Source organism: Tachysurus vachellii, chromosome 23 (genome assembly GCF_030014155.1).
Source record: "Tachysurus vachellii isolate PV-2020 chromosome 23, HZAU_Pvac_v1, whole genome shotgun sequence".
NCBI lineage: Eukaryota > Metazoa > Chordata > Actinopteri > Siluriformes > Bagridae > Tachysurus > Tachysurus vachellii.
In genome coordinates this window covers 6,904,901-6,918,565 of record NC_083482.1, presented here as the reverse complement: position 1 = coordinate 6,918,565, position 13,665 = coordinate 6,904,901, and the positions used below count along the sequence as shown (strand labels likewise).

Genomic DNA, 13,665 nt, shown 5'->3' with positions numbered 1-13,665 from the left:
CACACATGAGGAGGAAAAAAAAGAAAACAAAACACAAACACAAGCCTGGATGATGAGCATAAGCTAATGTCACACAACCTCAGGCTGAAGTACAGGCAGCTAATGAAGAATGATAAAATATCAAAAACATGGTTTTTAAAATCAGGATTCAGGATAAAAAAAAACTAAAAAACACACAAAAAAACAAAAACAAAAAAAAACTCACAAACACCACAATACCTAGTAATTATGAAAGTTCCATTATAAAACAGGACGATTTAAAATAACTCTTTTGCACTAGTCCCCTCTGTCAATGCGGCTATTTAAACGTTGTGTGATTGTGCTTTGAAGATGAATTAAATGGCAAAGAAAAGCTTAACGGGTAAAATCTGCAATGTGCACTACAATGAGGGGCAAACGTGAGGGGCATTCACGAGGACAGTAACTATGGAAACAGTCCAAGAGCCCACAAAAAAAATGGAGTGTAACCAATTTTTTATGCATGACCTTACATGTCCACATGTCTAATACTAAGGGCCCTTTCAAAATCTCTGGAGAAAAAAAATCCTTCACGACAGAGTTGGAGAAAAGCTCATGAATGTATTCCGGTGCCATTCCTTTAGATTGCTGTTTAAAACAAAACCAACCAACCAACAACAACAAAAAAAAAAGAATAATAATAATTATTAAATAAAATGAATGTGATCACTTGTGGCCCTTGAACTACACAAAGAGCTACTCATCACCACTTGCACAGGAAAAAGAAACAAAACAAAAAAACTGAGTTGTGTCAATGATAAAATATGCAAGAAAGAAAAAGATGAGGTGAAGAGAGAACATTAATCATTATGGATCCTCTGTGTTAAGTGTAATATATTCAGCAGTGTATTGGATGGTTTAAAGGATGTTTCTATATTTGTCAAGACCCAGGTTATATCGACTCGACACGCTGCCGCTGATGTTTCTAGCTATAATGTGTGCAGCTTTAAATGAAAACAGAAAATGTTAACTGTAAAAAGGCATTTTCTTGGTTTATTTTTTTTCTTTTCCTTTTTTTAAAGATACATACTTGTGTATTAAAGCAATGAATAATATACCTCTACTATTATTTAAATAATCCATAATCACTCTGCTACATCTGAGAACTATGTTTGTGGCCCTGACAGTTTCATTCTGAGGGATTTATGGATAGTCTGATGACGGCAGACATACTCTCTGACCGACCTGAAAAGAACCTTAAGGACATGTACACACGAGTCCTTAAAATACTGACGATGTGTACACATTTTGGCCCGTGGGTAAGGGATGGGGAAGTGCTGCCCAAAAGTGAACTGTACATACAAAGATAATTTTATTCATTTATTTTTTACACTTAACTGTGTGATGTTACAGTACATAAGTTATTTACAACTGTGCAGTAATGGGTGGCAAAATAAATTATCTAGAAGGCAGCGAGAATACATTGGTTAACGAATATAAAAACTGTACATCATTTACGGAATACAATATTTTTTTCTGTTTTTTTTTTTTTTTCTCCATTAAACTAACATTGGCTCTGTAGTGTTTCAAGTCACGTCCTCAGAAAAGGAACAATGAAATGCCCGAGTAAAGAAAGACCAAAAAATAATAATAATAATAAAATAAAAATAAAAAAAACAAACAAAAAAATAACCCCACTAAAACATCATTTGTAAAAGTCTTTGCCTCTTGGTTTGCAACACTGCATTTCTTAAGTTGTCCTACGTCTCTTTCTCTTACTGCAGATGTTTGCAGAGTGCTAGCACGATGAGCCTGGCTTTTGCAGTGGACCATCAGAGGCTGTGTGAACCTGCTCCAATTTTCCCCTTCTTCTGAGGACACCCTGGATCTCACGATGTCTGAGGTGGGATATCCTGGTTCTGAAGGAATATCTCCCTCACCCTGGCACTGAGCCTCGCCACACACCGCTTTGCTCCGGGCGCTGTGGGCATCAGGGAGCCACGCTCTCCTCTGTTGTGGTCATGAGAGGTCCGAGTCCAGCAGCATGCTGTCCCACTTTAGCCGTGGATGTTTCAGCGTTCATCTTGCACCTTACGACCTTATATGTCTTTTGTTTTTTTTTCTTTAATATGTGGCTGCACCTCGAAGTGTTGGACCATGTTGTTTCTGTTCGGCACACTCGAGGACACCGTTGGTGCCTTCGATCCCTGATCCTGAAAGGACAAACGTGGAAGAGCCTGTCTGAACCCTCCCCCTTTGTTGAAATTTACTTTAAAGGGGATCACAAATAAAGAAAAAATAATTTTCACTTCCCCATTTATTTTCACCGAAATCAACTGGCAGGAGAGGGTGGGCTAGCTTTAAAGCAAAACAGTGTTGCTTCTTAAATTCCAAACAAAAGCATAAAAACTTTTAAGGATGAAAGTGCAAGGTGTGTTTTCCTCCAGTAAAAAGACGCTTCCTCTTCTGACAGAAGGGGAGCATTTAGTTTTTATTTCTTTTACCTTCTTCTATGTAATATATACGTATATACTCTTCTCAAAGAAATCTTCTTTTCAAACTGGCTAGCCCTTACCGAACTTGCTGTCTGATATCTCTTTGAAAAATAAGGATTTTGGACCGCACTCTCTGAGTTTCCGTGTGTTCATGTCATGCAGGCAACAATACAAAGTCGTCGTTGACATCGACCATTGGCACGTAAAAGGAGGGAACCTCATTGACGCACAGAGATTTGTGTCCAGCAGGGTCCAGCTCCTGCACCTTAAGTTGCCACTCCATTCTCTGCACTGCGTTGAGAGCGGCGGCCTCATGCTGCTGCCGCATCAACAAGCACGTCTGTGGGATCAGAATCATAGTGTTACCTCTAAACATTGTACACTAGTAAAGTCTAATCAGTTCGTAGCATCACGCAGTGTTACTCTAGGAGCACTCGGTTACGACGCTCTTTTCATTCTCACATTGCATCATTACAGTGTAGCACTGCATCAGAATATACAGGATAGGAATTGCAACAAAGATGAACATCAGCAAGATCCTCACCTTCATGCGGTCATATTTATCATCCACGTCTTGAATCCAAGAGATAAACTGTCTGGCGTTAAAGCGATCTCTTACAGATTTGTTTTCATCCCCCTATCACAACATATCAATGCATTAATATTAACCAAACCTTTCATATACATACATACATACACACATATACACACACACACATACACACATATACACACACACACACACATACATACATACATACACATACATACATACATATATACACATACATACATACACACACACACACACACACACACATACATACAGACATACATACCTGGAACTGTTATTATTGAGACATATGGTAGGTTCATGACAAAAGTAAAGTTATTTTACCTGGCTCTCTGATGGCATGTTGTAAACCTCTGAATCCAGAAGCATGGTGCAGGCGCTAAACGGGACAGCCTGATTAGCAATAGTTCTGGCCGCTCTGCAGTGAACTCGCAGAACCTCTTGTTCACAGGACACAATCAGCTTTTCCTATAAAAAATATAAAATACATTTTAGTGAAGTGCATAAGGCCAGTCTAGACTCTCTGACCCTTGAGATATCTTTTAATTAAGGTGGTATATACAATTTTCCAAAGACACAAGAGCAACATCAGATGAGTGCTGGATGAAATGAGGATACAGATAGTATTGCACGATACTTTGTACAGTTGGCAAAAATGCGCGTTGCACACACTGGGCTTTTCAATTGTACAGAGGCTTTGATTACTTTAATCAAAACGTTTCGTGCTGAGTGATCAAAGCAGTAATCTTAATAGGATGACTACTAAAGCACATTGAGGGATCCAGGGGAAGGAAACAGGCAGTGTGTGGGTGATGGAAGTTGGTGCACTTACCCGCTCAATGCTGTGCTGCAGTCGCAGTTTCCCCCTTACTGCCTCCTGCTGTCTGAAAAGCTCCTTCAGGGGCTCAGACAAAGATGGTGGTGGTGCAATCTGCAGGGAGGAACCAAAAATCTCATTTAGTTCTGATCAATTTTGAAATGCAGATTTCTTAGTGTGACTACATGTCGGATACAAAGTACAACAAAAGGTACGGTCATGTAAAATTATTGTTCTTACCACCGGGATGTGCAGTTTGCTCAGTGGTTTGCCATCTAGCAGGTAGGAGCCTGTGTAAGTTACATATTCTGCATAGCACTGGGGAGCTTGTGGTGTTATATAGCAAAGAATTTTCCGCTTCTCTTCGATCTTTTTGCGGATCTGCAGGTACTCGAAGTAAGGGTTCGAGCGGTCGCTGTGGTATGGCTCAATTTCATCCAGCTTGATGGCGTTGACTATAACTGCTAATGTCTGCTGTATCATCTCCCGTGTTTGCTGCATCGCTGTGTTGATCTGAAGCTGGACCTGTTGGCCTGATTTCTGGAACTTCCTTTTGCGAGGATGCTGTGTCTGACCATCCTCTTCCTCAATGCGACCTTTAGATTTGGTGACAAGAACAGGAGTTGAAGCCTGAGCAGTGATGGCGCTGATAGGTTCCTTCTCTTTCTCCTTCTCTCCAGAGGTTAGGGAGGACGGAGAAATAGTGGTGATGTTTGTGGTAACAGGAGAGGAGGTTGTTGAAGATGAAACACTTGTCACAGTGCTCTGCTTACTCTGGTTGGCCAGCATCTGTGCTCGATTGCGAGTCATCCTTGGAGCTATCTCCTCAACCTTTTTGGGGGCCTCAGTTGTTGCAGGTGCAACTGGGAGTTTGACTGTTGTCTCCAAAGTTTCGGATATTTGGGTGGTGCTAGATGATGTGACAGTCAGGACTGGAGCAGGGAGGCAAGAGTTGCATGAGGAACCCAAGACAACCACAGGATTAGGTGCAATTTGTTCTGATTTTAAAGGTGCCAGTGGCTCCAAACGTGGTGTTACTGCCGTCAGAATATCAGGGGCCATGTCTTTCTGCCTATATTCCTGGTCTCTCTCTCCATCAACTGAATACATGTTGCCATCACCCTCATCCTGGTCATCAAACAGGTGCTCATCTTCCTGGCTTGTTTCTTTTGTGGATGGAACATCTTGAATTTTGTGAGGTTCTGGTTCAACCTCATGTTGGGGTCTGTAACTGTCATGGTCCGTTGGCTCCAAATCCTGAACAGACTCACATGGAGGAACATCGTTAGGTGAGCATGGGGGTTTGGAACTGCAAAAGTCAACATCAATCACCCCTAATTCTTTGTTTGTTTCCAAGGGTCTTATTTGGACAGGAGGATGTTTGCTTTCTGTTGTCTCTGGGGCTGAAATTTCAGGCTCATGCATCTCTTTTTCTGGGAAGGGAAGGTCTGGCAAAGAGAATGGACTCAGATCATCTAGTTCATCAACAGTACTAGGAAAGGGGTCAGCCCAGTGAGACTCGCAGCTTACTGGTTGGGCAAGACTGCTCTGTGGGTAACTAAGTGATTCTTCTCTATTCTCTTGTGCCACACATGATGGCTCAACTTCCATTTGATTCTCCTCAACATGTGGTTTGATATCTGTGAAAAAGGTTTCTAGTCGAGTTGAGGAGGGTGGCATGAAGTTTGATTCTACAGGCTCTGCTTCAGGTCTTGGTGAGGAAGAAATATCCTCTACACTGTCTTTCGGTACCTCGTAATGACTTCCTGAAATGTGTGGGTATGGTCTGGAATATGTAGAATACGGGGGTGTCATGGATGAATGGACAGGTATTGCAGTTGGAATAGGTGGCAGTTCACAGTCAGAGTGTGAATATGGACTGCTGATCTTTGAAACTGCAGCTTCAACCTCTCCATAACTTTCATGGGGTGATTTCATAAGACCATCTGAGTTCCACCCTAGAGACTGGTCACAAGAGTTTTCCGTGTTATCTTGAGGATGAGTGGGTGTCAGTGGAAGGACATCAGGCTCTCTATGATCTAGAGATTCAGCCCAGGTCTTCATGACAGACTCTTCTAATCCAAGAGAATATGTGGGATCTTCTGTAGACTGCAAGGCCTGATCTGAAGCAATCGGAGTTTCAGCAGTTTCCTCTGCATTATCCTCCTCTTCATCCTCCTCATCATCCTCCTCCTCCTCCTCCTCCTCCTCCTCCTCTTCATTATCATCCTCATCGTCATCCTCATCTTCATCCTGTTCCTCCACAAGAGGAGGTAAATATTCACTGCCACTCACTGGATCAGAGGGCAACATACTGGGCTCACTCTGATGTGGTTCAGACAAGTCATCAATGTCCATCGGAGGCAAAGCTGCAGGGGCCGGTGTTAGAGGAGCAGCTATGTCAAGACACTGAGGGTCAGGTCTATGGACTGGAGTTGAGGGCTTCATGAGATAATTGTACATGCTCTCTGGAGGGAGTTCGCAGGCATCATTCCCAGAACTGGCTGCAGAAGCTCTATCGGGTACAGGCTGTGTCAAATCAGGCCTTGGAGACAGCATGTTAATGTGAGGTGAGGGATATGAAGACGAAAGAGTATCGAGTCTCTCCAATGGTATTTTGTCTTCGGAAATATGCGAGGCAGAAGACTCAAATTCTTGTGGTGCGTTTTGCTGTCTAAGAAACTTGTCATCTTCTGCTTTCAACTCTTCTTCTAGAGGCCTTCTGACATCAGAGGAGATTGATCGGCTCTCAAGGGGTAACTGCATATTCTTGGCTGGTGTAATGCAGGTTCCTTCTGGGAAACTATGGGATGAGTTCTGGGATGTGTATCTATCAAAGAATGTTGGGGAGCAGGCATTCATCGACATCGTCATTGCAGAAGAGTTTGGACAGTCTAGTCCATCAAATATGATTTCTTGGTAGTCCTCTGTACTGCAGGATGGTGTACGAGGAGTCTGCATGACTTCCTCATAACTTGGACATGAAATAACAGATGCAGGAGCGGGGACCCCTGTTGGTCTGTTCTGATCAGGTCGTGGAGAAGCAGGAAGATTTTCCTTAATCTGGTGGCCAGCTAACCAGTCCTTTGAGTTCTGGCTGTCCAGTGGCTGTGACTTTCTCTCAGGGGACATCATCTGGGACGGAATGCTCATATCTTTAAGTTTCTTGTCTTTCAAAGCAGAGTCTAATGTGCCAGACTTCTTAGAAGAGATATCGGTACGGTTCTTTTTCAGATCCTCACTAGATTTGATTTTCTCTTTAAGCTTTGGATCTCCTGATTTATGCCTTAATTTCTCCATTTGTTTCATCTTCTCCTTGTGTCTCTTATGGCGCTCTTCATTCTCCTGATCTTTCAAACTAAGCATTTTGCCAAAGCTTGTTAGTCTGAGATCACCATCAACCAGAAGCTTCTCACGTGGACGAATGTCTTTCCGGGTGCTGTCTTTTGACTGGCTGAGCTTGTCGCTGTCATTGAGCTTATCCTTGGTCTTGATGTACTCTGTTCTATCTTTGTCTGCAATGTCCCTATTTCTGTCCTTGTTTTTACCGTCAAATTTTGGACTATCTTCTTTAGACTTATCTTTCATATTTGTGATTTGAGGGCTTTCTTTCATTCCAGATTTTGGCTCTTCTTTGTTGTGTCTGAAAGACCCAAAGCCATCTGAATATTTATGCTTTTCCTCTTTTACCTTTTCCTTATATTTCTCCTTCTTCTTTTTGTCTTTAATTTTTTCATTATTAATCATGCTGTTTGTCTTATCCTTCTTGGACATTTCCTTTTCAAACTCCAGGGTTTTGTCCAAGTCGTCCTCTCCATCACCCTTCGAGCTATATGGAAAAGTGTATGGATCGGCTTCCAGGGGCATGGGTTCTTTCTCGACAGGTAGGCTCTCTCTGCGGCCAAAGGACTCTCTAATCTCCTCTGACTTGTCCCTCTTATCAGCTTTCTCCTTCTTGCCTTTCTCCTTATCCTTGTCATGACTCTTTTTGGATGATGAGGAAGAAGAATGCCTGTTTCTCTCTTTCTCTCTGAATTTATCCTGTGGATTGGAAATGGACATCGGCTCCCTTCGATCCTCTGACATATCCGGCAATGTGATATTTGAGGAGTCATAGAAGCTGCTTGAAACCGGCTCATGACCCCGGTCTGTGAAACTGTCTGATGAGATATCGCTGTTCTTATCATTGGAATCATCTTTGTAATCATTCATGGCCTCCTCCTCTAACTTCTCAAGCAAGGATTTCTCATTCTCACCGCTCCCCTTAGAAGGTTTTCTATCTTTCAGATGGTCTGGCTTATCTTTGTATTTGCTTTTGCTCTTTTCCTCAGTGAGCTCCCTCTTGTCTGTCGCTTTCTGTCTAATTTTCTTTTCCTGATTTGAGTCCACAGATGCTCTGTCTTTGCGGTCCTTGTGTTTTAGATCAGTTGAATCCTTATCTTTCTTATCTTTGTGTTTTTCCATGGAGCCTTTTCTCTCTTTTCCTGCATCCAATGTCTTCTCTTTCTTTTTATCTTTATGCTCCTTTTCTTTCTTATTTTCTGTAGTGTGTTGTTTCCCCTCTCCTGAGTACTTCCTGTGTTTATCTGTCAGGATATCTATGTCATCCCTATCAGGTGTGGAATCTTTACGGTGAGAGTCCAATAGTCCAAAGGAATCGCTCAATTTTGCCACCCCTCCATTGTAATTCTCATTCTCATCTTCACTCTCATCTGTGAAGATATCCTCAATTTTATACCATGTCTTCTCCCTCACCTTTTCAGGCTTCTTTTCTTCCTTTTTAAATTCAAGAAAATCCTTTTCCCTTTCACCATGTTTGTCCTGAAATATTTTTTCTTTCTTTTCTTTACTCTGCTCAGATGACATCTTCCTCTCCTTGTCCTTGCTGTGAGAATCTTTGTGTTTATCTTTAGCCCCATCTTTCTTGTCTTTGGAGCTCCTTTCAGTGTCTTTATCTTTCAAAGACCTGTCAAGTGAGTTTTTCTCAGGTTTCTCCTGGTCCACGCTTCGATCTTTAGGCTTATCTTTGTGCTTTTCGCCTTTTACCTTGTCTTTCTTCTCCACGCCATCCCCTTTCTTCTCCTTTTCTTTTCCAGAGTGGTTCCTCTCCCTGGGGTCTGACTTGGGAGTAGTTTCACTCTCTGATTTGTCTTTGAAGAAAGTCTCATTGCCATATTCATCTCTCAAGCAATCTGTTTTGGTTTTGGAGTCTTTACGGTCCTTGGTGAACTCATAGGAATCTTTCCTGTCTCTGCACTCAACAGTCTCCTTTTCTTTTTTCTCTTTGATGACCCCATCAGCTGATTCCTTTCGTTTCTTCTCCTTTTCTGAGTGACTGGAGTTCAGCTTTTGTTTGTCACTCCAGTCTTTTTTCTTTTCGTTTCCTTTGTCGCTTCCTTTGTCAGAGGATTCCTTCTCTTTCTTTTTGGAAATAACATCTTTTTCAAAGCGCTTGTCCCCATGCTCGGACTTCTTGTCTTTAACTTTGTTGTCCTTCTTCCTGTCCCTGTTTTCATCTTTCATCGTTTCCACGATGAGTTTGAGAGAATTGTTATTTGCTTTGTAGTCTTTTATGGGGGCATCCCAACTATCATCCTCATAGAGAGAGCTGTCGGAGGAAAGGTCCGATGGCCATCGATCATGATCTGATGCACTCATCTTGGTGTCCTCTAAAAAAGGATTTTTTATATCATAGTCCTCGTAATCTGGTTCTTCCTTGAGGGTCTTATCCTTCTTGGACTTTTCTTCTTTTACACTTTTGTCTTTTTCTGATTTAAAATGCTTCTCCTCTCTCTGCTCACTCTTTTTTTCAGCTTTGAGAGACTTATCCTTGGACTTTTTCTTTTTATCCTCTTTATGAGATTTTTGTTTTTCCTCCTTCGGCTTTTCTTTGTCCTTTATACCTTTCTCTTTTTCAGTTTTTAAGGATTTGTCCTTCTCATCTTTACTTGCTCTATCTTTGTTAGACTCCTTTGTTTTCTTGGACTTCTCTTCTTTAGATACTCTCTGAACATCTTTCCCTGTCCAGTCTTTATCTTCAGTTTTAACTTTTGACAACCGGTCCTCTTTTTTAAAATGATCTTTTTCGTGTTTGGAGAGTTTGACTTTACTTTCAGAAGGTGACTCTTGTCGTGAATCATCAAAGTCAAAGGAGATGCTCTTGACAAATTTTTCATTCATGTCTTGATTCAACACTAAAGTTGTAACCTTCTCCTTTTCTTTATTTTTGTGTTTATGTTTTACTTTGTGCTTCTTCAATACCTTTCCATCTTTGTCCGTTTTAGAAACGGTTCCATCTGTGTTTGAGTTCTTATAAAAATCAGAGCTCTTTTTGTCTAGAAAACTGGCATGTGTGTTGTTTTTCTTCTTCTCCTGCACTTTCTTCTTCACCTGTTTTATAGACTCAACACTTGAGTCTGCAGAGGAATAATCAGACTCGCTGGAAAGCCTCGTTCTGACCGAGTCAGACAGGGAGCTGACATCAGACCAAGCCGGGGAGGACACGGTCTTCCAACCGTCTGTCCTCCACTGTTTTGGGTGCTGCTCTGCCAGAGATTGTGTAAGCTTCTGAGAGCCCAAACTACCATGAGAAGAGGAAGAAGAAGACACGGACAGTGAGCTGAATACACTAGAGTCTTTAAGGTTCAAGGTTGAAGATTCCTTCACACAGTTCGAACCTGGCATTGAGCCCTTATCGTCCTCGCTCTCCATTTCGCCCGTCTCGGAGTCTGAGGTGCAGAACTTGTCATTCACTTTGCCAAAGCGCACCTCCTTACTGACGTTATTTTTTGTCTCCTTCTTCCTCTTCTTCTTGACTTTACTTTTGTCTTTCTGCTGCTTGGAGCACAGTGTGTTAGAGTCTCTACTCTTGGTGTTGCTCTGAACAGCAGATTGCCTTGGCGTGGGTGTCGGTGTGAAACACAACGTCCGGTCGTCCTCATCTGAGCTGTTGCTATCCGATAGTATCCGACGCACAGGCTTCTTTGGTGTGAGTGAGTTGCTTTTGGAATAGGTTTTAACCTCCATCTTGGGGATGGAGATGAAGTTGTTGGTCTTGCTGACAGGATCCTTGCGGAAGTCTTTTTTGAGCAAATGTTTGTCATCAACAGGTGGGACACGCTCCTCCTCATCGTCCTCATCAAACTCGTATTCGTCCTTTACTGGCGTGGTGGTAGATTTGGGCGGGTCAAGGGGCTTCCCTTTCAGCTTTAAGCCCTTCTCGAACTCTGAATCTGTGTTATTGCCATCAACAGAGCTTGATGGGGCAAATGATGGAGCGTCCTCCTCCTCTGAAGATTCTGGGGGCACAAATAAAAAAATAATTACTAGAGAGAACTTGCTAAAGATTTTTTGTATTTGGCTTTTTAAAATAAATGATATATACCACACACCTGAGGAGCTCTCACTAGAGGTGTAAGTGCCTTTTCCAAGCAACAAATTAAGCATGGTTGGAGAGTTGGCAACCTTCAGCGGTGTTTCCCCTCTTCTGTTGCTTTGACAAGGATCCCCACCATACCGCAAAAGTAACTTCACCACCTGGAACAAACAACCATAAAAAAATTGTTTTTTAAGAAAAGGGTTTTTATGAAGTCCAGTAAGAGACTGGGTCAAGCAAAGAATAAGCTCAGTTACTGAAAAATCTATAGGGGAAAAAAAGTGCAATAAAACCAAAAAAACTATGACATGCTGGGGTGATGTACTGTCATACTTTAGCAAAAACCTACTTTGAAGTGGCCATTGTTTGACGCGTCATGTAGAGGCGTATCATCGTCCAGGCCCTTGGTATTGACCTCGGCCCCGGCTGCCAGCAGCTGCTTGGCCACTTCGTAATACCCTCTGTTGCATGCCTCATGAAGTGCGGTCCAGCCTGGAAGACACAACGATATACATTTATTATTTATCTTCTTAAAAATGATATATAATGCAAGCATGACATATTGCAGTGTTTGTTTTTTGGCGTACATATTAAAAAAAAGGAAACTAACACAATCCATAAGCACCAACACTGTATGGCTCTCAGGCTTAATTGTGAGGATGCAACAATGAAAGCACTCTTCACCTGCAAAGTCTTTTACATTCACATCAGCTCCCTCGCTGATGAGCTCCTTGATGCGGCGCACCTCGCCGCGGATGGCTGCTCGGTGCAGCCGTGTTTCACCCCTCTCATTCCGCTTATTCACTTTGTCTTTGGTTTTGGAGGCAGAGTTTGGTGTTCCCTTCTGACCCAGATTTGACTGTGACTGATGCTTTGGTGTTGTGTCTGAAAATAGAACCAAATATAGAATGGTATGTTTTAGGCACATGATATAGTGCAGTTTGCATAGAGAAAAAAAAAAAAGCACGATGACCCACAGCTGCCTCTGGATGGCGGTCTTGTACAACATCGCATATTTAAAACCGTGGCCTTTTGTTTCTGGACTGATTTTATGCTCTTCTGCCAGATTAAATAGTTTCTTATGTACGGTATCATCCAGAATGTTAATATTCTAATTATATAATTACATAATTCCAGTTAATATTCTATCTGTGGTTAGTACGGATGTGGATGTGATGCACCAGATGCAGAAACCCACAAAGACTGAAATAGTTGATGTAGGAATTCATCAAGAAACAAATGCTATGTGCAGACAAGTGCTTTAAACTTTTTTCCCTCTCGTCAGCAAAAAAAAAAAAAAAAAAAAAAAAATACTTCAGTGCACGGTAAGAATATGAAATACTCACAGCAAGGACATTCTTTTTTTTCTTAAATATGTGCAACCACTTGAAGAGGAAGAGGTCAGTCTGAGTTAAGAGGCTAGCATTCTTGAATGATAAAACAAAATCCAATGCAAAAATGTTCTGTTCCTGTGTTATATATCACTGAACAACACCAGACTGTAAAAAACAGTGTAAGAAAAACAAACAAACAAAAAAAAATAAACGTTTGCGCTGAAGGCTAAGGAAATGTTTTGAAGAGGTGTACAAACACTTCAATTGTCATAGACAGCAGTGGATTAAGATTTTGGTCCATTTCGCTGTAGTAATGGGAATTGATGAGGGTTATCTTGTTAAATGGAATTCTAATTAAGTACTGTGGTGTGTGTTTTAATGAAGCATGGCATGAGAGAGTGCAGCAGGGACAGCGAGAGCTTGTGGGGGTTCGCAGGACGTGGCGCTCATGACAAGCACGCACCTGGACTGTTTACTGACTCCTCCGCCGTCATCTGCATAAGAAGAGCCACCTGCTGCCGCTCGGACAGCGGGTACCCAGCCCGGATTCCTGGCATGCCCATCCCGAACGGCAAGCTTGGCTTCCTGGTGTTGGTGGGCTCCTTTTTAATGCGCTTCCGCTCCGGACCTTGCTTCTCTGTGTAGGAGGAGAAAAAAATGGCCGAGTTAGACCCAGTGAACTGCCCCAGTGACTGATTATAAGAAGGATTAGGAGCATTTTTATCCAATCTGAAGTGTTTAGTGACCAATGTTTTTCAATCTCAATCTCGGGAACTTTCACAAAATTCTATGTATTTGTTCATGTTTATTTGTGCTTTATTCTTTGGAAATTTTTGGATTCTTCTCATTCTCCGCACCATAATCACAATCTTCAAATTTAGGCAAAACAACTCGAATAAGAGCGAATCAGATTTTTTTTTTTTTTATATATATTAAAAAAAAGAAAAAAAAGAAAAAAAAAAAGAGCGAATCAGATTTTCTTGCATTTTGAATTTGCTCCGATGCACGTTTACATCTATTTTTTCTCTTTATCATTTACACAAGATAAGTTTATATTGGCTCTAAGTGTTTTTGCACTTCATGGTGCCTAGGCAAATATTAGCTATGATTTT

General features: G+C 41.7%; 1 protein-coding gene across 1 annotated transcript in view; it reads right to left on the bottom strand.

Moving 5' to 3' along the window:
• Window positions 1-1,325: 1,325 nt before the first annotated feature.
• Window positions 1,326-13,665, bottom strand: part of ankrd11 (ankyrin repeat domain 11) — a 106,680-nt gene continuing 94,340 nt past the window's right edge. Inside the window, exons 5-13 of the mRNA XM_060859149.1 lie at window positions 13,017-13,190; window positions 11,904-12,104; window positions 11,569-11,711; window positions 11,236-11,380; window positions 4,085-11,142; window positions 3,860-3,958; window positions 3,352-3,495; window positions 2,998-3,090; window positions 1,326-2,793 (exon numbers count right to left, since the gene is read on the bottom strand). Coding sequence (XP_060715132.1) covers window positions 2,608-2,793; window positions 2,998-3,090; window positions 3,352-3,495; window positions 3,860-3,958; window positions 4,085-11,142; window positions 11,236-11,380; window positions 11,569-11,711; window positions 11,904-12,104; window positions 13,017-13,190 — 8,243 coding nt within the window. The 3' untranslated portion in view covers window positions 1,326-2,607. The remainder of the gene's footprint in view (window positions 2,794-2,997; window positions 3,091-3,351; window positions 3,496-3,859; window positions 3,959-4,084; window positions 11,143-11,235; window positions 11,381-11,568; window positions 11,712-11,903; window positions 12,105-13,016; window positions 13,191-13,665) is intronic.